We start from the raw sequence: 23,679 nt of genomic DNA on the forward strand, positions 1-23,679 counted from the left end.
CTGCCTTCACTTTATTAGAAGGGTGAGAATACTAGTAAAAGGGAAGGAGCGCAACTGTTTATCGCGTGTGATGGTACAGCCAGTTATATCCATAGTTGGAGGAATGTGGTGGAATGTCTCGGGGCTCTGAGATCAGTGCCTGCCATGGCCCAAAGCAGCAGGCTGCTTATTGCCCAAAGCCACAGCTTGTATGATACTTCCAAGCACATGGGGGTTTCATGGTCTTGTCTCTGTTTTACAGGCCTGTTCTGCTTGAACATCTCAGAGAAACAAGAGCAGATAAGAAAAGGCTTCGCAAAGCTCTCAGAGAGTTTGAGGAACAATTCTATAAACAGACGGGAAGGTAAATAACCAGATCAACAAAAGCCCTCTCTTTCTCCCCTTCGGGCTCCTACTCAGACGTGTTTGTTTCTGCGAGGGTGGGTTCTCTTAGGTGAGCAGGCCAAAGAAGCTGCAGCTAGGGACTGGAAGATACCATGGAGGCGTCCCTCTCACCGCTTAGTTTCTCCGGGATGTGGGCATCCCTGAGGACAGTCTGGATCTGGGGATCTTCCAGGACATGCCTGCAATGGGTATAAACCCTGCCTCAGCACAGGATCTTTCCTGAGCTGAAGGGAGGCTGCTGCAGAGTCTGTCTGAGGATGTAAGTCTGCAGGGATTACACTTGGCAGTTGGCCCATTTTTAAAAGGCCAGATTTAAAAACAGAAGCCACTGTTTCTTCCACTCGTAGATAAATACTGGCTACTTTTCACTCTTTGTTTATCCTCCTCTCTTCATTTAGCAAACTTGTTTGCTAAAAACTGCAGAGGATATGGGCATGTAGTATTGTGGAAACTGTCTTCAAAGCACTATGTAATAACTTCTCTGCATATTTGAGAATGAAGTAGACATGCTTGCAGAGCTGATGAGAAAGAAAATTACCAGGTATATGAAAATTCAGTATTTTAAATGCTATTATTTCATTTCTGTCTATTAGAGCTTTTTGGTCCTGTCAAATTATCTTTAGTCACCTACAGTTAGGAAAAAAAAAAAAAATTCAACCCAATCCTCATTAGTTGTTGCAGAATTAAAGACACTTTCTCCTCTTACTCATAAAAGTGATGGCAGTTTTATTTGCTTTTCATAGGAGTCCTCAAAAAGAAGATCGGGTGCCAATGGCCGAGGAATACTCCGAATACAAGCACACAAAAGCCAAAATCAGGCTCTTGGAGGTTCTCATCAGTAAGCATGATATTTCCAAAACGATTTGAAGTGAATGCAATGCCATGACATTGTTCTCTAGCAAAAAACAAGCAAACAAACAAGTAATGAAAAAGAGGAAGTAATTTTACGCGTCTTGGTCTGCTGCACAATTATTTGACACACTGAGATTTTTGATGCACTTTACCAATTATACTAGCTGGGATGAGAGAGGACAGCAATATGCAAGAATATTAAGCACGGGTGAGTGGACTATAGTATATATTTTTTCCTTTTGAAAAAGCCTTGAAATGCACTGTGAGAATGTTAGAAATTAAAAGGACACGGAAGTATTGTAGATCCTCAGTTTGACCTGCTCTTAGTTTTAAAAGGTGTGAGGAAATGCTCTCCAGGTTTTTAGTACATCTTAGTACGTGATAACGTACCACACATTTCTTTCCAGAATTAACATGCACTATAATTAACTATTAATGTTGGTTCTCAATGTGCTGATTCACTAGATTAAAAGAAACATAAGCTTAAAACAAAAGAAGGAAAAACTCATGAATGTACTCGATCTTTCAAGACAGAGTTGCCATTCAATTCCAGTAGCTTCAAAGAAAGGTGCATACAAAGAACCAGTGCCAGGATTTGGTCTAAAATTCCGGGAGTAGAGCAAAGTGATGCTGCTTATGCAAAAAAAGGAAGGATGGAACATGACTGCCACACAGAACTATTGGTTTTTTAGAAATAAGAGAAAGTGTTTGGCAAAATGAAATAGAGTTTACTGGGAAGAGAGAAAACAAATGTACCGGCTGCTGTCCTTTTCACCATGCTTCACAGGACCTGGCTCATGGTACTTAAAATTCAGTAAATAGGTCAGCTACATGCTAATTTTTATTTCTGTATTAAACTTTGCACTTTATTTTGCCTGACGCTATAACATTTGCTTTTTTAACTACCAAAGCTCATTTAGACGCATGCACTTTGTAAAATGTCGAAGTATTTCTTGTGTTATAAATGGCCACATATATATATTAAAACAACACTAGATTATTGCATTCTGCTAAAATATTTTGGATAGATAAAGTACATGGTATATAATTGAGTGTCACAGTTATCTGATGAGGAATGCTAGAATTCTTGTTTACTAAAAATAAGATTATATGAAAGATATTTTTCCATTGGAATTATGCATCTTTCTTAACTTTCAGAGCACCACACTTTGTAATATTAAGGAGATTTTTTCACTATTTGTGATAGACATTTGTTTGAAAAGTGGACTATTAACAGAAGGATTGTCAGTGGGTTTTGTACTAGAAATGAAAAGCAGGGATTCTGGGAAATACCTAGCCCAGACGTAAACAAAGGAAGAATTAAAAAAAAAAAAAAAAAAAGGACTTGAATAAGTTGAATCATGTTTATTAGTGTTTGTTTTGCTTTAACTGTCATTTTGTATTGACCACGTAGTATAAGCAACCTGTTTTCTATCTTGGTAAGAAGATTTTCATTTTATAAAGCCTATTATGTACCAACCATGTTTGTATTTATATTGTATGTAATGGCTCAGCATGATTTTGAAGACGTACACACTTTCAAGTAGTTTGGAGGAAGAAGTATGAACACTAAAAACGGAATTTTTTATTTCTCAGAGATTTGTTGTTCAGTGTACTGACTTAATAATTTATAACTTTTATGAATCAGAAAAGGTCTCCTTCATAAATCTGTTTTAATTAAAGTCATCTAGAGCAACAGGAACAGATACAGAGCTATTTGAAGTTTACAAACTACATCTTTGATAAGGGAAAATGATTTCATGACATATGTATACAATTGATATTAAAATGTAATCTATATATTCTATATGATTGTATAATATTTTATACAACAGTACAAATAAAATATTTTTCTATTATATTTATTATGTCGAGACACAGTTTCTGTTTTCAGTTAGCTAATATAAATAACATAAATAACACTGTCAAACAACACGTTGGAAGTGCTGACATTTCTAGGCTCTGAAATTTAAATCATGCTGCAATTACAACCTTTCATGCTGTTTGGAGTTATCCCAGTATTTGTTCAGTAGTTAAAATGAATGCATATTTAAACACCATTTATAAGCCGTTATTTTTATTTTGCTAAAGCAGTTTATATAGGATTTTGTTATGTTTGGCAAGAAACAGAAAACAATTTTTGCAGCATCTAGGTATAAATGGTTGCCAGAAAGAAATCCAGGACTTCTAATCATTTAAAGCATCGGGGGAACAGAAGGGAAAGAGGGAGAGAAGAAATACTAAAAACGCTATTGGAGATTTTGAAGACTCGTGTTTGCTTTTGGTGACAGCGGCATGTGCATGCTTCTGACAAAAATGTCTGACTATGGAAATGGGCAACAGAGGTCTGAAGGCTCCTAAGTAATGAGGGAAGTTTTAGCGTCCAACACTGATATTGCAGGTCTTGCAGCTGGGATCTTTCTTTGCATTTGCAGTAGACAAGCTCATTAGTTGGTGACCAGTAATTTCCGCAACTGTGCCGAGGGAGAGATCCACAGGATCAGTGTAAATTACTTCCAAAATAACATCCTGGGCATGATAGTAAACCATGACACCGTCTTCTTCATCGCAGGTCAGAAATTTATTATCTTTTATATTTAGTTGAGGAAGGCGCTGCTTACAGAATTCGTCTCCTGGTGATCCAACAGGGGCGATGACGAGAATGACGTAGTGGTAGGCTGTGTACATGCAGTAGAAGTCTCCAAAGTACAAGTTAGTATTTGGGTTGAAGAGTTTTTCAGCTGCAATCTCAAACCTGTATCTTCCATAAGGTGAATCTTGTGGTGGCTTCCCAGTGTTAAACTCAGTGTTGCAGCTAAAGAAGATGCCTTCCAGCTTCCCACTGATCGGAGAGCCATGGCTGCCACTGTTATCCTTAACAGAGGGCTGCATAGCATTCCCATGATGCTCTCTACAAATGAATGACTGGCATTGTTTATTTTGTAACACATGTTAAAGAAAAAGTGGAAAGTTAGGACATCATGCTGTTTGGTAACAGTACTGAAGGGACACAATGGAAAACCGTTAAATTCAAAACCGTGGTTAGTGTCATGATCTTAGGACCAGGAAAATCAAGTGACGCCAGACTCAGAAAGAGCTAGAATAACTCCTGCTTGGGGGGAAATCTGCTTTTCCAGTCTGGCTTCTCTGTCAGCTGTGAGCTGTGTGGGTATTATATGCAGGCAAAGAACAGCACAAACAAAAAAGCCCCCAAACCACCAATATCTTTAATTAGCTGATTTGTTCAGCCTTCCACTACAATTCTAACAATAAACACATTTTTAGTTTAATCACATGTTGAAAATTGCAAGTCAGTCTCAATATGCTGAACATACTGTTTGTTAATGTGTATTTTCAGCATAGGCAGTATATATTTCATGTAGAAAACTGCCAGTGAAAGTTATTTCTGAATGATGTTTTTCAGAAGCTTATAGGAAGGAATGTACTGTCTGCCATAGTTTTTTTTCCCAAAATGATCATTTCAGGTCTAATTTGTCTACTGCTGACTTCAATCAGAGCAGAGCTGGGCATAGAGTATTAGGCAATTTGGTTAGTTTCCACTTTGGTCGGTATCCAGCTTCTACAGTCACTAGTCCCAAGGGGAAAAAAATGTACAAGACTAACTCTTTTTTTTCGCAAGCTGAGCTCAATTTGGTTCCAGTGAAAAGAAACATTCAATATAACAAGTGAATTTTTAAAACCCTAAATCCCAAACTGCACTCAGCAGCATTAGGCTGCTAAATTTAGGAAAACAGTTCAAAACACCCCATTCTAATCCTCCTTAGCACCTGAGATTTTATGTATAGCAGCACGTTCCCCAGAACTTGTACCCCACATCTCTGGAAGTGCCGTAGCGACAGCTTTGGCCCTCTCTGCACTTGCAACCATGTGAAATCAGAAAGGGAAACATTCCCTTTTGTAAGTCCTGCGAAACACCAGATTTACTAGGCACCCTTAGAAAATGCCTTTATACACGTCGACAGATTAAAAACGCATGAGGCTGTGGGGCTGGAGAGCTTACACGCCCCTCTTGCTCTACTTTTACTCTTTTTTCTTTTTTTCCTTCTTTCCTCTTTTTTTTTTTTTTTTTTGAGGAGAGGGGAAACTAGCCAAGAAAGACTGTTCTCTCTCTGCTTTTAACTTGCAACAGCTCCAGGTAAAATGATGCTGTGTGGGAGAAGGTTTTACTTGATTCAAGGGGGAGGTAGCAGTCAAAGCAAACAAACTCAGTGTATACATACAAAACAGCTCTAAATCAACTCAGTAATGACTCCAGCTGTGATTTTTTTCATTACTTCTAATCTCCTCAGCAGCATATCTTAATTTGACTCTAAGATAAATTTCACAAGTTTTCTGGGCCATTCAAATACTACATAGTTATTGTCTCAAGCCCTGTTTCACAAGACATTGACTGGGGTGGGGGGTACAATTGGTATTTTATGACTGAAGAGATTACTAGGGAGAAAAAAATTAGTTTGAATAGCCACCATCTCTGCAACCTGAAAAGCAGGCTTCTTGCAGTTCCATTTCTGTGGCAAGATACTGACATCCAGTGGCCAATTAGGCTAATTATAGGTCACTCTTCCCGGGGATCTGAGCGCTCGCAGCCGAGGTAAGCAGCAGAGTGACAGGAACAGTACTTACAAGCTCATACTTCAAACCCTACATTTAGGGGTTGCTGCTTTAACGCTGTGACAGTTGCTTGTTTGCCAATGCTACTAGAGCTACCCTGTAAGCTTTTCCAAGCTTGTTTACTAGCTATTACACCACAGAGGCCATTGGCAGGCATGGTATGACAAGGAATTTTTCCTAAAGGGAAGCATGCAGTTAGGGTCTTTAACGTAACATTCAGAGGGGTGCATTGTGGAAGGACCAGCCCTTGTGACCATATGAGTACATTTCTGATCAGGAAAGGCGACCATCAGACAGTTGCAGGTATTCTAGCTTCATCCTGATCTGGTAAAACACAGCTTTTTGCCTCTTTAACTCGCTAACAGAAGGGAAAACAAACTAGTCTCTATTTGTATCGAACCAAGAAAGAACATAACAGGAGGGAGGCGAAAAGATACAGTGCAATCAATTAGAGTCACATTTGGCAGAACAAGGCCAAACCCACAGCTATAAATGCACCTCGGTGGCAATTTTCAAAGCTCTATGAACACAAAGGCAGGTGCACTATGATTACATAGCTGAAAACAAAGCTATATGAGAATCAGAACCACCAGAGGCATTTTCCTTCTGTGGTATCTAGTCCAGGATGGCAGCAGGGATTTATGAGGTCCTCAAAGAGCCTCAACAACTGCAATTCATTCTCTACTTCCATTGAGTTTTGCAGCTTTGTCACTACCTGCAATAAAATAATTCTTCCAAAACACAGAAGGGAAAGAGCAAACCCCATGCTCTGGAATATACAAGACACTCCTGGAATCGACGAGATACTCGTGACTACAAAGTGGGAACATTTTCAAGGGTGGTGGAGTCTGCTCTTTGGAGTTGGATTCCCTTGAGTATTTTTTTTCTTCACCGTTTTTAAAAAACTTTCAGTTCTAGACAGGTACTAGCGTGACACCCACATAAAACTGGAATTATGTGGCACAGTAGCAGCCCCATCTCTCAGTGCATATTAAAGCAGCATAGTCAGTGCTGCCACCCTTCTGACACAGTGCTGAAACAAATGTCGATACACTGCTTACCTCTCATCCATGTTCTTCTAATGGTGGAAGGTTACCTCTGCGTGGTGGCTGCTCCTGCTCAGTCAGTACATGAGCTTTGACTCCTTCTATTGAAAAGTCTTCTCTTCTAATGTAATGATGCTTCTGGTTGTGTGTGCAAAGGCACACTGGGTCTCCAATGGGAATAAGGAACCTACCTCCAGCTATCCCATTTATTCATTCCAACTGAAGGACAGTGTTGTAAAATTGTCTAAACATCATCCCCCCCTCCCTCCCCACACGATCTGTAAATTAACATTTGGATTGCCCAATTACTACATTTGGACATAGAAATGGGGTGGTTGTACGTGGAGAGCAAATATTTGAGATGAAACCCTTACATGCAGGCAAATGCCTCTGGCACACAGTTGTGCACTCCTACTATTAGACATCTCCCTTTGAATTTCTTAGTGCAATAAGCATTTGGCTACTAAACACTCCGTTATGATAACAGACACTTTAATCAGGCTGGCCACCCTGTGAGTACTTCAGTTTCTGCTTCAAAACACAAACTTTTATTGCCTAATGGAACTGCTGAATTAAGCAAGGTGGAAGAAATGAGTTATATTTTATGTTTTCCCTTCTTCTGAACTGGCAATAAAGCATACAGACATTCTGCTCTAGCTTTAGCATAGCTGTCTCCATTTACTTATTTTCATTACTCCTTTAATTTGCCAAATAATTTTGCGTATGTTTACTTTCTTACCTGATATAATCAAAATATTCTTTGTGCTGATTCCGATAAAAAACTGACAGTTTAAGCATACGACCTGCAATCACTTCAGCTTTCTCCAATAGCTGTGTTAGGTGAACTTTTGAATAATCTGGAAAGAAAAGACAATCTGCTAGTATGGGGGACAGGAAAAACCACAATGCTCTCCAAAAGCTACACAGATGTGCAGACTTAAAACTGGGAACAGAGCCTCGGTAACATACCTCACATCATGCAGCAGCTATACAGAAACTCTATAGCCCAGCACCAGTTTCCAACAGTGGTGACAGACAAATGGCAGGCACATGCGTGTTTGATTCTCCCCTTTCCTTTCCCCACGAATACTCTGCAAGCCCACAGCAACTTTCACCTCAGGATTTCCTGTGTTAGAGCTGGTTTCCTTGTATTTGGGACTGCAGAGGAGCTGAGAACGGCCCTCTCTGCCTTATGTCATTTGATAAACTCCTTGCTACAGCGTACCCGGTTGTGAGCCAATAACGATTCACATAACTAAAAAGCTCGCTTAGGACCCAGCCTAAATGGCGTCTCAACCAACATGGGATTCATAGAGAGCTCGCTTCAGCACTCAGCTTTCACACAGGCAAGCGCATTGGCACTAGTGATGAACATCCAAAGGAAGAGACTTATAAATCAATGACAGGCTAAACTGGTTGAGACAGGGTGTTGGCGGTACCCAGGTTTTGCAGCAGAGAAGGGAGAGCAGCAGAACGTCTTAAGCAAGCTGTCTGTTAGGGAGCTGCCACTCTGTCTTTTCTCCACAGGTGCTAGCAGCCAGCAACAGGCACACAAGTGGCTCTGCTCCACTTCGGTTCACCAATCTCCCTTCCTAGCCTGGGACAAGCAGTGGTGCCAGGCACAGCACTTTGGGGCAGCTAAGCTATTGCAGAACAAAGGGGCACTCCAATTGCCTCTTATTAATGCGCCAAACCTGAGCACATACAAAGCCTAAGGTTATAATCCAGTTTCCAGGTGTGACTATTATAATTTTGCCAGCCTAGTAGATGGCTAACCCACCCAGGCAGCAAAGCTAGTGTTAATTTCATACATCCCGTGGCGCATGTTTCTTCAGCAATATTACCTGCTGTGCAAAACTCGATGATTTCACTCCACTCAGAAACAACATAATCGCCATCAACTTGCTTTGATGCTGTCTGCACTGCTACTGTGTATTCTGTTCTTGGGCTCAAGAACCAGTGCCCGCGGACTGTCATAGGCAAAGGAACAGCTTTGGCCACCAATTTAGTGGGTACATCCTGATGGAAACAAAAAGACAAAACAACACACAAGTCAGCAGTGCAACCAAACCAACCCACCACCCCTTCCTTCGTTGTTTTTGCAATGTAATCCCTAACCCCTAGCTCTTCTGTGTAAACCTTAGTTACTTCTCACAGTCCATTGGTGCAGCAAAGTTAACAGGGTGGCCAAGGAGAATGGCCTAAGGCCTGGTCTAAGAGCTACAGTGATAATTTGCATGTATGAGTTTATTACTGGTTCCGAGCGACTATAGACTGATACTATTATACATAGCCCAAATATATAATTCAGACTAGGGCCATTTGTGCTTAAGTATGCAGAGAAAGACACGCTACTGAGCACAAGGATATCTTAATTTAAGAGCTTCTTGTGCTCTCATTGCCATTGTTTGCTTTCAGTCAGTGTAACCAAACAAAATTCATCCTGCCGTCAATCAGTCCACCTATATTGCTGTTGGAATCTTTCAAACCAAAACCTCAACAGAGAAAATTAAACACATTGCAGAGTAACTTTGTGTATTTTACATGCATCAAAATACCCTTATGTACAGGAAGGGCCAGAACAAGCCAAACATACAGCTATATAGTTTGTGCCTGTCATTGCACCTCGTGCTTCCCGCCCCGCCACCATTTCAGATACTCTCTTTCACTCTTCCAGTGTATCGCACCATAGTGCAACAAAGAAGAACAGCTGCTTGTTGTTGTTGAAATATCTAATTTCTATAGTATCAAAGACTGCAGCACAGACCACCAAGGGGAAGAAAAAATTGAAGAAGTGGACAGTTTATGCTACAACTGTGGGTGAAAGTACTCATGGTGAAGTTGAATGATCCTTTGCACGGTGTATCCGAGGAGCTGTGATAGTGAGAGAGGTATTTACTCTTGAATATTTATCAGTAATCACAGAATAGCAAGATGGCTGCCACGTGAAAAGTGGGCATTTTAGATAACGTCCATAGCTGTCCACCTGTAAATACTAGTCCTTAGTCATTCACCTACAAATACTAGCACAGTAGTCCCTTAAGGAAAAAAGAAATAGAAAAGAGACATTTTCTGTTCATGATCTGTAAGCAAGACCTGAAAGATTTTTTTTTTTTTTCTTGTCTTCTATTATGGAAAAATATTTTTCTGTTATTGTTTTTCTGTCAGCAAAAAATATTCTTCAGTTTCTGTATTAAGAAACTGTAAAATTAGCAGCTTGTGATATTACAAGAACTGAAATGTGATTGACTGATAATCAAGGGTAAGATTTTGTTGTCATGATTTCTTTTTTGCTAATTCTCATTTAAATCAAATAACAGTTGGGAGAAAACTCTCTCTGTAGAAGATTCAGTTGTGCACTCTGAAATAAATAATATATAAAAGATAGAGGAAAATTACAAGGAAAAAGAAAAGAAACCCCAAATGACATTTAAAGCTATCACCCTGGAACTATGTCTCAAAGCCATCCCACTGGACTGAATTTGCTACTGCTAATGCAGTCAGCAGCTGCTACAGTTACAATCATTAGTCTTCATGTCATCTTTTCTTCGGCTGTGGTAAAAACTGCCTCCACCTGGGTCAGGTCTCTGTGCCCACAACCCAGTGGTGGTTTTTGCCCCCATTAATTTTGTCAGTTTTCATGTAACATTAAAAGCCTCATTGCCCCTATGTGTCAAAGCTTTACCTTCCAGCTGTGTATCAGGAAACTCTTCTAACTGTACCAAAAAAAGGGGCAGACTACCTAAAACCACATTAAATACAGGGGTTTATCTCTTGCACAGCTGGGGACGAGGGGCAGATATGATGCTTTTCATAACTCTAATCTGTTGTTCTTTTTCTAAGCAAACACTTTTTTTTTCTTCTTCTTTATTTTTTTTAAGGTTGAATACTGAATGCTACACTGACCTCAGGAAAAAAATGTTCAAATCTTCACGCTGAAATCCTTCTGGGGATTCTTCATTTCTTCCTTTCATCTCTTTTCTGCTCAGCTCTCATTCCTGGCTGAGCCCCCAAAGAAGTGCAAAGGAGGTTATATGCCAGCTCAAGGACAGCCAGAATTCTGGAGTGGCAGATGGCTGCTCCACCACCAGCACCCTCCAGACAACTCTAAAGGTACCTAGATGGCAATAATTTCGAAGAACAACCTGGAAGCACTGAATAACTAAGCAGCAAGGTATACAAGTCACAATACCTCTCACCCTTTGGGGAGAAGATGCCTGCTTTGCAGTCCCTTTTCATCGCCAAAGAAGCAGCTTTCAATTTTCAGCTTTATCCCATTTCATCTTGTCCTTCCCTTTGCCAGGTCTCCTCGTAGGACACACTGTGGGAACTCAGCACACCCAGGTTCTAGTCTTAGTTTTGCTAAATATCTGAGACTCGTTTCCTATTACATGGGAATAATCATACTTCCATATCTTAAAAAAGAGAGGAGGTATGCAAATTGCACTGAGAAAGAGACAAAGTCTTATTAGAATTCTAGTCTTCACATACTACTACCAACACAAACCTCCTCCTTCACAGATATGATGACAATAGTAATAAATAATAAAACTATATGTACCCTAAATATGCTGAATATACTTTATATATTTGTCAACAGAAAAAGTATTGAAAGGATGAATCATTCATGTATGCTCTCCTGGGTACACAAGGAAACAAACAGCCCGCTTTCCTGAGGTACAGCATTAACCTAACCCATTAGATTAAGTCTATAACCCAAGTCACTTGCTCACAGCCATATGATCAAACTGAGACTTAACACTAACTTTCTACAAGTTAGAAAATAGTTTAAGCTGGTCATCTGGGATTATCACCTGTGAGAGAGACAGGCACTTGCAGACAGTGATTTACCCTACCCGTAAACTAAGTAAGGATGATTTTTTTTCCCTTGAAGATGCCCGTCTCCTTCCACAGCCTGACTGCTGGATGACTCCTAAGAGTAAATCCCAATGCTCTTTTTTATAACTAAGTGGTAGGACTCGCTCTTCTCTTTCTAACAAGCTCTGCTAGGAGAAGGGGCAGTGATATCCTTCACCTCTATACAACAGCTTTGTTATGAAGGCAATAGATGGGTGGGGGTTTGATTCAGTTCCTTCTGGATTCTGGGAGGATTCAGTCCCTGGTGCTGCAGCTGCCAGGTTATCAGCTCCCTACCCAGCAGGTCTGCCGCTGAGCTTCAGCTGTGAAACTCGTATAACTAACGTTATAGGAAGGAAGGATGCTTGTCTCTAACCATACTAGGGTTAGGGCAAATTTTGAATTCGAGCAATTTTTAATTTCTCAACAAAAGCTCATTCTGGAAAGTGTGTTCAAAATTACTTAGCACTAAAGATGCATGAAAGCAAACACATATGTGCTCTGGCACAGAGAGTTGCTAGAGTATTCAGTCTGTGCAGTTCTCTTGCCCACCCTATCTGATGTCTGGATTTCCATCATTCTGACCGGGGGAAAAAAATAAAAAACCAAACCAAACCCAAACCCAAAGCCAAAAAGTTTTACCAAAGTCACTAACACAATTAGTACCAATAAATTTTAAGTTAATTCTGACAAGACATCCAACTTATTCATTATTTTAATTGATAGACTTTAGTCTCCTGTTCTTATAAAACCAATTACCTCTGTCCTTTGACTAAACACTTCATCAGAGTAAAAAGCTAGGGAGTTGCTGAAAAAAAACCAAAACAAATCTAATGGCTTATCTTTATTACACTTGCAATACCCCTTTTTTTTCTCTCTATTTTAAGACTAGTCTCATCACTGTGATATAGATTTTGAAGTGTTTATAGTGTTTGATCTGCTAGGGTGGCTCCACATTTGTTTCTACAAAAACAAATTTTACAACTTTACACCCATTTGCATATGAATGAAAAAACATGTAGATTAATAAAATGAAAAAAATTGAAAAGAATCCATCCCAGTAAGCATTTATATTAAAGGCTGTCAGTCCAAAAGTAATAACACTAAGAAAAAAACAAACATACCCTACTTTATTTGCTATTACAAATAAAAATGGGTCATAATAAATGCCTATTATAACATTAAATTCAGTAGTACTTTGCACGCTGGTTCCTAGCAACTGCAACATCTTGGCCAAACATGCAAATTTCTCTATTTCAAGCAGTAATAAGTGATTTTTTCATTACACTTAATGCATATGTTACTTCCAACCATATTAAAAAAAAAAAAGTCAAATAAGGGAACGTGAAAATTATACTCCTGCTATTAACACAATTCACAGGAAAAATACTCTCACAATAAAAAAGACTCAGAGAAATAGGTGGAAATATTTCCTGGTTATCCCACTGGCATATTAACCAATAGTAATTTAGGTGTTGATAGAATCAGGGCTCTCATATTCGTCTGGGTGGTTATTTGTGCCTTGGCAAACCTTATCTTTTAGAGATATTGCCAACATTGTTTTTAAATTTGCAGATGCTTGTGTTGTTTAATCTTCTATCTCATTCGATGTTTCTCTAGACATCTCAGTATTTCAACTATTCTGAGGTCAAAGCAAATTTTGCTGGATTTGATAAGTACAGACTCTGCAATGCATTCAATATGTCCCTGCATCAGTGGCTTGAGGAAAGAGGCCAGATGAATATTCAGGTCACAGTGCTGAATGCTGCAAACTAAAATTGCTGGAAGCCTTCCTAGAAGTGCACTAGAATTTCTGACTCTTCTGTTGAAATGACATGTGTTGCTCTTGTGAGTCTGTCACTGAACAAGGACAGGCACAGAATACATAATTTGTGTAAATAATGATTAAGAACTAGTCAGGAATAAAAATGTCTGTCTTGCAATACATCGTACAGGTTCCAAAACTGTTTTCAAATGAAATAGAAAAGATAATATTCAGTTCTCTATGAAACAAATGTATTTGTGTGTACACGCATATAGGCTAGAGACGGAGAAGGTATTCCGAGTAAAACAAAAAAAAGTCAATCAGATAAATCAAAACCCACCTTTGCTGGATGTCCAACACCTGTTTCCCATGCTCTGGCTTTGAAAGTTTAATAAAACACTGAGATTCATCTATTTAAAATCAAGTATCTCCATCTTGATTTTTAAATGAAAATTACCTTATGTTTAAATTTGTTGGAATTCTTGTTTTCTTTCTTGTTGAGATCGATGAAGTAATGAGTAATGCGGTCCTTGGATTTAGAATCCATGTCCCAAGAAATCTTGAAGGAATCACATGTGATGTTACTTATTTTGATGTTGTGTGGGACTGGAAGTTCCTCCATCTCTGCAATCCCACTATCTTGTGATTTATTTCCTGCATGAAAAATAAGCATGATTCGTTCAGTTAAAGACCAATGAGATATCCGTTTTCTGTGCTCCAATACAATCACATCTCTGAACAGCCTTTCACAAAGTCTCATAGGTGGTATTCAGAAGCAACTATGAGGTACAATTATGCAAGTCTCAATGTCAGTGATGGAAAATATTAGAAAGAGATGAAATTCCTCACATGAATAAGCACTAATAACATGTAAGCAGGGTGCATAGACTGGCTAGTATCACAACTGTGTGCAGTTGCAGTTTGAGAATAAGAAACATCTGAAGCTATCTGGTGCTACAATGTTTAGTTAAGATGCCAGCAACGTCCACAGTTAACATAATGGCCCTATCCATACCTGTCAGTGAAAAAAATACAAATAGAAATCATATTAATCCTAAACTTATTTTTCAAGCACAAAGTAAAACAAATCTCTTCAAGGTTTATAGATGGTGTATATATATACATATATGTATACACATATACAAAATACTGTCTCCTTTGCAATGAAACCATTAACAGTGATCACTTTGTTGAGCCACAGTAAAAGGGACATACACACCAATTTCATTTTCTGGTCTTTATTTGCTCTATTCTCTTTGCCCAGTTGAGACTCTGCAGTTTTCTTGGGAAGTTTTTTCTAATTTCTCTAAGTGCATATGGTAGATGAACAAATGACCATTGACTGCAAAAAGCATCACAGGTTCTAAAATTAGGTCTTCCCTTAGTTCCCAACCTTGTAGTAGAGCATTCTGTGAACATTAAAACTCAGAAACATTAGGTGATCTTGCACTACATAAGACACAAGTCAAAAGTGAACAAACAACAAAAAAAACCAGAAAGATGACAAAAATGAGTGGGTAAAAAGGGAAAAAATAGAGAAGCTTATGTAAGAGAAGGAATAAAGAAACAAGCATAAAAAAATAAAAATCAAACATAGATAAGAATAGAAAGAAACAAAGGAGAAAAACAAGGCTAATGTCTGTGTAAGAACGAGAGGAAAGCTCCCAAGTTCTGTCCAGATGAGGAAGATAGGAAGCCCGTGCAGAGATGTGAGGCAACACGTCAGAATTATTTTTAGTCACATCTAATTAGAGAGAAAAATAGTATTTATACTTCCATCATATCTGATAAAAAACTGGACACAGAAGGTGAGTCTAGTCAGTAATAATAATAAAAATTTGACTTGGAAAATATTAGGGACATTTCAACCTCTCAACATACACTGTCAAAGAATTATACCAACACCTCAATGCAGTAATATTAAGGTTGCCCTGATTGTTCAAAATTCTCCTCATGGATATGTGAAATTCAATCACAGAGTCTGCGAAATCCATAGATTTCCAGCTAGTATTCTGAAGAAAGACATTTTACTGATGGTTTCAAGAACCAGTAACACTTTCCTATTTTTGTTCCATTTTATGCATCTACATCCAACAGGTTGTCTATTCTTCAAACATTCTATTGCTTTTTTTTTTTTCCTTTTCAACTAATATCAAAGTCAGATGGTGCATGGTCTTGCTCAAAATCCTACCCTATTTGTGCCATCCACAATGACATTTTCAACAGCTTCACTGGCTGCAATAGACTCAGAAATACCAGTCATTACTGAAAGCTTTCTGTTCATATGAAATACACGGTAAGTGCTTTTCCCAATGTGAGATTTCAGAAAGTCAGCAGGGAGAAGATGGCATTGCTTTCTTTTGTAACAATTTTGTATTTGAGAAAATGACTGAAAGCTCTACCAGGTACACTGAAAAGGCTACATATGATCGCTCTTCCAGGAGCGAGGCTCTGTGTTTAAGCAGAAGATGGAGTGATGCTGCTGAGGTTCTCAGACCTCCTGGAGAGCTGGATGGACTTAGATCCCAGCACACTGAATAACTGAATAAAGACCTGAACAGACATGCAGTCAGGAAATCCAAGCCATATATATTCACAATATGTTAATGTGCAACTTCTTTGCTTCAAAAGTGAGCTTCTATACTCCATAACTGTGGGCCCTAGCCATGTTACAAACAGCCAAAGTAGTTTAAGCTTCAGGAGACATGTACAAAGCAGTAATAATCACTGACAAAAAGTAACAGAGATGAAAAACAATTCTGGAGCACACCAATGACAGTCCAAGAGCAAAAATGTTTCTGTAAATGGTATTGTTTTCTGTACAATTCTTCGAAATAATGTCTGGCACACATCTTTAGATGACTGCACTTCTGATCCTTTTACTTTTTTGCTTAAGAAGTGAATAAATAGTTTAAGTAAATGTCTAGCAGAAAACCTCCAGGTAATTTTTAGCAATATTTTTAATATGTCAGAAAAAGAAACCACCTGCATTACTAAGTGCTAAGCTATCCTTTTTTTGTGATGGAACAAAATCCAAAATAAACACTTCTCTGAAATCTTTAAAGCTCTTTGAAAGTGGAAAAAAAATCATTTTACAGATTTTGAAATAGAATATGAAATAAGAAAGTAAAATACCTCACAATCATCACCAGCAAGCAATACTCCAGTTTCCCTTCTATTTAGAATATGAAGTATCTGTGATATTTGTAATGCATACTTATATTTTGATACATATTTGTGTAGTCCTGAATGTCAAAGTCCATTGAGTTGATAGGCAGTACTAGGAACCTGATAATGATACACAGTATTAATAGGGAGGATGATGATTCAGTGAGTATTGGTAAATGGTGACTTTTGAACAGCAATCAGTGTACCGTTGCATGGGAACAAGGAAATAAAGGACAGAGCATGAAAAACATGCTCGTGCTCTCTTAGATTTGGCTGGTCCTAGGAACCAAACATGCAGGTATTAGACCAGCTTTGCCCACACAGCAGACACCCTAGCATTCAGACCACCAAGAAATTCTGAAGAAGCGTTCTCTTGTAAAGCATAAGCTCTAACTGAGAATCTGGGTCCTGCAAAAACTAGTGCTTTTCAATGTTAGGAACAGCATTTTGTCCTGAGGTGTACTGGAATATGACATAAAAATGTGAAATACAGTGCTTGACATCACTGCACCATAACTAACTAGAAAGAGATGAAGACGACAGGATAGCACAGAAGGAGAGTATCCTATCCAGTCTGGTAATGTATGCACATCACTTATAACAACTACATAGCATGGAATATTTCCATTAGAGTTTATCAATATTATAAAAACCTTACAACTACTATAATATATAGTTATATACTTATAAGACAAAATAGTAAGAATGGGCTGAATTTTCAATAGCAGAAGGGTAACTTTGCGCTAAACTTGGAAGTCAGGTGTTTAAGAAAATACTACTCTCTGCTTTTAAAGTGGGGTTCAACTAGAGTCTGCTAATGTTGTTAACCAAACCACTTAAAAATGCTGGCTGCTACAAAAGACTGCTTAGCAGCCTAGCCACTAGTTAAAACTGGAGACTTCACGTGTGTGGTGACATATAGGTGTCATGGAGATAAAAAATTGACAGATATAACTGATTAAAAAGGTAACACATTTGTATCTTGCCTTTTTTCCACTTGTGCTTTGGTGAATATTTTGAATTGGTTTTCACAGAGGAAAGCATGTCCACTTCAAACCACTTCTTCTTATTACCAGGATCAATTTAAAGAACAGATCAACATCAGGAAATAAGAGGTCTACTAAAAGCAGAAATAGCAGCTGAACTTACTCAAAACCAGCATATAGCTGCTCTAAAGCACTGCAAAACTCCAGCTGAAAGGAACTTACTACTGTTATGGATGTGAAAACAGGTGGAGAAGGCCTTAGAACTGGCTGCTTTCACATTTGTCGCTTTGCCACTTCACTGAGGCTAAACTGATCTTTCTTGATGAAGCATCACAATAGAGACAAAAATTGAAAATGAAAGTAGCTTAGGAAATGTTGCTCTGAACAGTTTCATATCAAATTAAAATAGATCAGCTTCCAATTAAAATGGCTACTTCATTTTGCACATTCATGTTGCTTCAACACTGGAAGCCACTGCGGGACAGGTAGAAACACTGCTTTCAGGTCTCTTTTGGGCAGAAAGTTATAGAAGAGTTAGTAGTCAAAACAACCTGGTCTCTCCTGCCAAAAAACCCTAGGCATGTCATCCCCGTGTTTTAACAAAAAAAACAGTTCATTTTTAGAACAAGCAAAAGGACCCAGTGATTCTTCACCTATATAATAATAAGTCAAAGACCACTCATGTGTGCATAGGTCACACTGGAAGCGTAAGACTTAAAATTTCTTCAAAGCCAAATAATAAATACAACACGCCAGCTTTACTGAGATCAGCTGGAGAACTGCAAGATTAATGTTTTATGCTACTATTCACAGGCTTATCTCTCTCTGCCATATCCAGAGTTAAATTTCAAGTTAAATTGTCTAATCAATTTTAAGCGGTTATGATACCCACTGCTGCAGCTGAGCCAAAATGCTGGCAAATGGGTAACAAACTGATTTTATTTATATACACAGACACACTTAATTTAGTATCTTCATTATATCTTCTACTTACATAAATTATTTCTGAATGGGGAAAAAAAAGGCAGAAAATTCCCATTGAATATTCATGGCTTTCATGTGTCACTATTGGAGACAAATAAGACTTGGAAAGTGATAAGCCCACACTGAAAAGATTTAGAAAAGGATGGTTTTTTTTGAATTTGCCTCATCACTCAAAACAAGCTGAACCATTACATCTGCAGCAGTGGAAGGATAGTGGAGAAGAACCTTAACACAACCTCTGATTGGTAGTTACTGACCATTCACAATTACTGAATTTTTATAATTTTAAAATCATTCTTTTTCCTTAGTTCTAAAAATGCAGAACTTCACAGCAAGGCAAGGGAGTATGTGCCTACTGATTTTTCATTTCACAGACAAACTGTGTTATCCACAAAAGAAATCCTGAAAGGGCTAATTTGTAATCCACTCTCTAAGCATACTTATAGCTCACAGAAGTGAGTTTTATGAAACTAGACCAATAAAATAATATATTTCTGGGTTCCTGTGACCTTGCTTATAGATGTTTTAATTCTGATATTATCTTGGCAAGTACATTCCTGCTATTAAGCATTTACAATGGAAAAAAATTAACTGAAGTGGTATGATACACATTTAATGAAGATATAGAATCCCTACACATACATCTGTATTTCCCATAATTTGAATGTAATTCATCATTTGGAAACATTAAAAAGATGGGTTCATGCTCAAAGGTTGTATACCAGATACGCTGCAGTAGAACTCCTAAGTGTTCACAGCTCATGCTCTGATTGTGTTCAGCAATCAAATCACACCCTCTTTCCCATAACTCCATCCATAACACCACCTTTCACAGCATTAACTATGTAGCTTGCTGCACTATGCAAGCATGAAAAATTACCCAGCAGTCAAGAAACAAATTCACAGAAAACAGAACCTGCAAATGACTGAATACAATGACATAATAGCCATCCATCAACAGGGAAAAAAATACAAATATTACAGCCATAATGAGTGTGATTGCTTGTACTCAGTGTGAAGTAAACTCGTGAAATATTCATTCAACTGCAATGATGTCCATTAAATCTGTAGAAATTAAAAGAAGGCAGGGCCAGGTGAAATCCTTTTCTCTGCTGGAGCTGTGAAAGCATCCCTTCAGTAACCATGGATGACAAAATATAGCTGTAAAATATTACTATTTATCTGCAATTTAGACTTGGATACTGAGGGAATGAACATCAAAGTAATACAAGCTTTTCAGGTTGCTATTGCCCCTTCATGGGGTTTAGATTCAACCAATTTGGATATTTGTCCAATATCTGGACAAAAATTATTTATTAATTTTATATGTGGAAAAAATTTAAATATCTAAACAGAATTTGGAATAAAGGGGGGGCGTCTGTTTGAACCATCACTCAACCAAATTCAGAGCTGCCTTAAGTAGTGGTGGGAAGTTACACATCCCTGAAATGTACATGCGCTTCGTATCACAGAACCCAAACACGCCAGGAGAACAACCAACAGAAAAGAGAAGAAAGCGATAAAATGGCTTTTCCTTGCATTACTTAAATCTCTTGTCGACTGTGTTTCCTGCTAAGGCTTTGTCCTTCTGTCCCTCAAGATGCAAATTACATAAGCTTAATGAAGGGTAACTTACGTTTTCATTTAAGCCCATTATGAACGCCCCTCAACATTTATAAATAGATTTGCCAATTTTGGCATCACACTAGAAAATCTCCAGTTGTACGGACAAAGACAAATCATCTGGTTCTAAGTTTCTTTGTACTCAGGGATAAATCTTCAGTGTCTTTTAGAGTCATGTTGTGGGAAACATGGACTTCTGATGCTTTTGGAGCAGACATTCAAAAATCACTATTATGCCTCTCCAAAGCTGCCAACACCATTGCCATGGATCTTTGAAAACATGTTGCCAAAGAATTCGTAAAAAAACATTAAGGCATTTTGGGCTGTCAGTTTGTACTTTGTAAATCTCATGCTTGTCCTTGCATCCGAAATGGTTGCTGTTAAGAAGTTTCTTTATCTGAGGATGAAACTCTTTGCATTTAATATGGTCTAGACTTAAAACAAAACACAACACAACATGGACAATGGATGCTTGTTAGTGATGGCTATTTCCAGTCACAACCCTGTCTTTTCCAGCTGTAAGTTACACTGAAACATCCTAAGAGCTCACTAGTCTAGCTACCACATTCTCAGCTGAGGAGGCGATTTCAAATAAACATAGTGTTAAAAGTCATGGAATCTTATAATTCCTAGAGAATTTAATTGAAAATACAGAAATGTCACTACCTCTTAAAGACAAAGCACTCATTTAAGGCTCAAGTAAAACTTGGGAGAGGAACAGCAAAGTAAATAACAGGTCCTACTCAAATTCTATCTGAAGACTGGCTGTCCTCTGAATTTACCTCTAGCAGCAACAAAGAAGAAAACAGTTCAAGACAAATCCGAAAAATGAGATCTTTTGACATTTATATGATGAAAAATGGCTTTCTGATGGGAAAAAAAAAAGATGGAAAACTAGGTGATACAGAACACATATTTTAGGGGGACTATACAGACAACAAAGAAAACTAAGCCTACGTAACATGCCAAGCTGCTGAAGAACCTCCACCCCTAACAGCGACCTGTGGCCCAGGATTGAAAGTTTCCTACAAAAAAGAAAGCCTAGAGTCAGTGGTAATTGTTCCATTCATCCAAACTGTGGCTGCCTGTGCTAAAGCAACTCAAAGCAGCCTCTAAGTTGCTGCAATTTATGGCACGTAAGACACCCGGAAGCTACTGAACTAACTGGGAATGCCAAAAGCATAAGGAAGCCCTGGTGATATCCCACAACCAGCAATGGGGAGGAAAGCCAGTGGAACAGTCGTCATGCCACTTCTACATCACCACAATATTCTCCTACACTGACGTAATTTCACTCATCTGGTTCACATAGTTTGAGGTTTACCTGGGCTGATGTCATGCAGAAGATAGTGCACTAAGTGCTGCCCTGCACTGTCTTTAGAAAGACACACAAGATATTAACCCCTGCAGTTACTTCTGTGAAGTGTCAGCTCCATGAAAACCTGGGAATTTGATAAGGGAAATGTGACTAAGGTTTGTGAGCCAGAAAACAAGCAAGGTGAGACTGTACCCACAAAGCACAAAATTAAAAGCTAACACTGGATCCTTAATACATTCTGGGAAGATATCTGAAAATCAAAAGATATGTAGATGAGGATGAGAAGCATAGAGGAACAAACTATAAGGTAAAGCAATTTTTAAGACCCCATGTCCTGGTTCCGGCTGGGATAGAATTAATTTTCCTTCTAGTAGCAGGTATAGTGCTGTGTTTTGGATTTAGCATGAGCACAATGTGATGACACACTGATGTTTTAATTGTTGCTAAGTAGTGCTTATGCTAGGTCAAGGACTTTTCAGCTTCCCATGCTCTGCCAGTGAGGAGGTGCACAAGAAGCTGGGAGGGAGCGTAGCCAGGACAGCTGACCCAAACTGGCCAAAGGGATATTCTGTACCATATGACATCATGCTCAGTATATAAACTGGGGGCAGTTGGCCAGGGAGCAGTGATCACTGCTCAGGGACTGGCTGGGCATCGGTTGGCGGGTGGTGAGAGGTTGCATCATTTGTTTTTCCTAAGTTTTGTTCCTCTCTCTCTCTCTTTTTTTGTTGTTTTCCTTTTCATCACAATTATTATTATTATTATTATTATTATTATTATTATTATTATTATTATTATTTTATTTTATTTCAGTTATTAAACTGCTCTTACCTCAACCCACAAGTTTTCTTACTTTTGCCCTTCCAATTCTCTCACCCATCCCACCGGGGTGGGGAGGGTGAGCGAGCAGCTGTGTGGTGCTTGGATGCCAGCTGGGGTTAAACCACGACATCCCAAAAGATCAGGTTTACGTTATACACAGATACCAATAGCACATGTAATAAACACACCAAAAGCCAAACAAAATCTTCTAATACAAATCACATTTTTTTTAAAATGTCACCTTTTTCAGATCTTCAAATATATCCATTGGGGGAAACAGAAAGTGTTTTTCTCAAGTTAACATTTTCAATGCAATGAGAGACATTAGCTATGACCTTTTGAAGCAGAAATGTTTGATGAGAGGGGATCAACTTCATAAAGAGCACCTATATACCACGGCATAAGAAATCCTCTTACTAGATACTGATACTGACAACTGAAACCAACTCATTTAGAAACAGTAACTCCCATAAAATGAACAGAGACATCTTTACACCTTCTGAAGCAGAAAAGTTTCTACCTTTCTTTGTCTTGATAATTCAGCTGACTGGTTATATATCTGCTCTATAAAGTTAAATATTAAGTTTGTAATTCTAGAAAACTGATATAGACTGACAATATTTGAGTGCTACAATTCAGACTGAATTCTCCAACTTACTGTGGAGGTATTTTATTTCCTCAAAAATTCAATAGGAGGGAGAATTCCTTCTGTATAACCATCAAAAATGACAGGAAAGTGCCAGGAAATTATATGTTAGCTGCATACTTTAAATTTAACTAAGCACAAATACAATATAATGTTTTTCTCCTGAGCTCTGGAATGAATGGGTCCCTGTCCAACTGCTAGCTACATAAAATTGTTTTATTTTACAGGACCAGGACAATATGTCCCCATCAAGCAAACAATCAACCCGAATATCAAGAATATCAGTGTTCACTGCATCACCTTGTTCAAGAGAGACAATGAAATCACACAGAGGAAATACAAATACAACATTTATAAAATTATCAAAGACCATGTAAGTGACACTTCTCCAGGATAGCTATTCTATTTCAAAGTGCAACTTGCTATCCATAATCACATAAATAACATTTATGCTTTATTCGTGCTTCTTTTCATGTACAAAAAATGAGTGAATAGTCTCAGACTCTCAAATATCTCTCTCTCCTCTCCCCAGAGTCCTGGTAAACTAACTCCTAATACAGATTTTTATATTTATATAAGCATATTTAAGAATATTT

The 23,679-nt window shown here is 38.3% G+C and overlaps 2 protein-coding genes across 8 annotated transcripts in view; one reads left to right on the top strand and one right to left on the bottom strand.

Annotated features, from left to right (window-relative positions):
• The window catches only part of FAM13C (family with sequence similarity 13 member C), a 54,932-nt gene extending 52,390 nt beyond the window's left edge, over positions 1 to 2,542 (top strand). The window contains exons 13-14 of one of the 3 annotated variants that reach the window (XM_075154279.1): positions 242 to 343; positions 1,128 to 2,542. In XM_075154279.1, coding sequence (XP_075010380.1) covers positions 242 to 343; positions 1,128 to 1,251 — 226 coding nt within the window. In that variant the 3' untranslated portion in view covers positions 1,252 to 2,542. The remainder of the gene's footprint in view (positions 1 to 241; positions 344 to 1,127) is intronic. The other 2 variants (XM_075154281.1, XM_075154278.1) reach the window with 2 other exon arrangements.
• A 45-nt stretch (positions 2,543 to 2,587) lies between these two features.
• Positions 2,588 to 23,679, bottom strand: part of PHYHIPL (phytanoyl-CoA 2-hydroxylase interacting protein like) — a 60,767-nt gene continuing 39,675 nt past the window's right edge. For all 5 annotated transcript variants that reach the window (XM_075154284.1, XM_075154283.1, XM_075154282.1 and 2 more), the window contains exons 2-5: positions 13,994 to 14,190; positions 8,759 to 8,933; positions 7,654 to 7,771; positions 2,588 to 4,147 (exon numbers count right to left, since the gene is read on the bottom strand). In XM_075154284.1, coding sequence (XP_075010385.1) covers positions 3,613 to 4,147; positions 7,654 to 7,771; positions 8,759 to 8,933; positions 13,994 to 14,158 — 993 coding nt within the window. In that variant the 5' untranslated portion in view covers positions 14,159 to 14,190 and the 3' untranslated portion in view covers positions 2,588 to 3,612. The remainder of the gene's footprint in view (positions 4,148 to 7,653; positions 7,772 to 8,758; positions 8,934 to 13,993; positions 14,191 to 23,679) is intronic.

The sequence above is a fragment of the Calonectris borealis genome, chromosome 7, assembly GCF_964195595.1.
Source record: "Calonectris borealis chromosome 7, bCalBor7.hap1.2, whole genome shotgun sequence".
Taxonomy (NCBI): domain Eukaryota; kingdom Metazoa; phylum Chordata; class Aves; order Procellariiformes; family Procellariidae; genus Calonectris; species Calonectris borealis.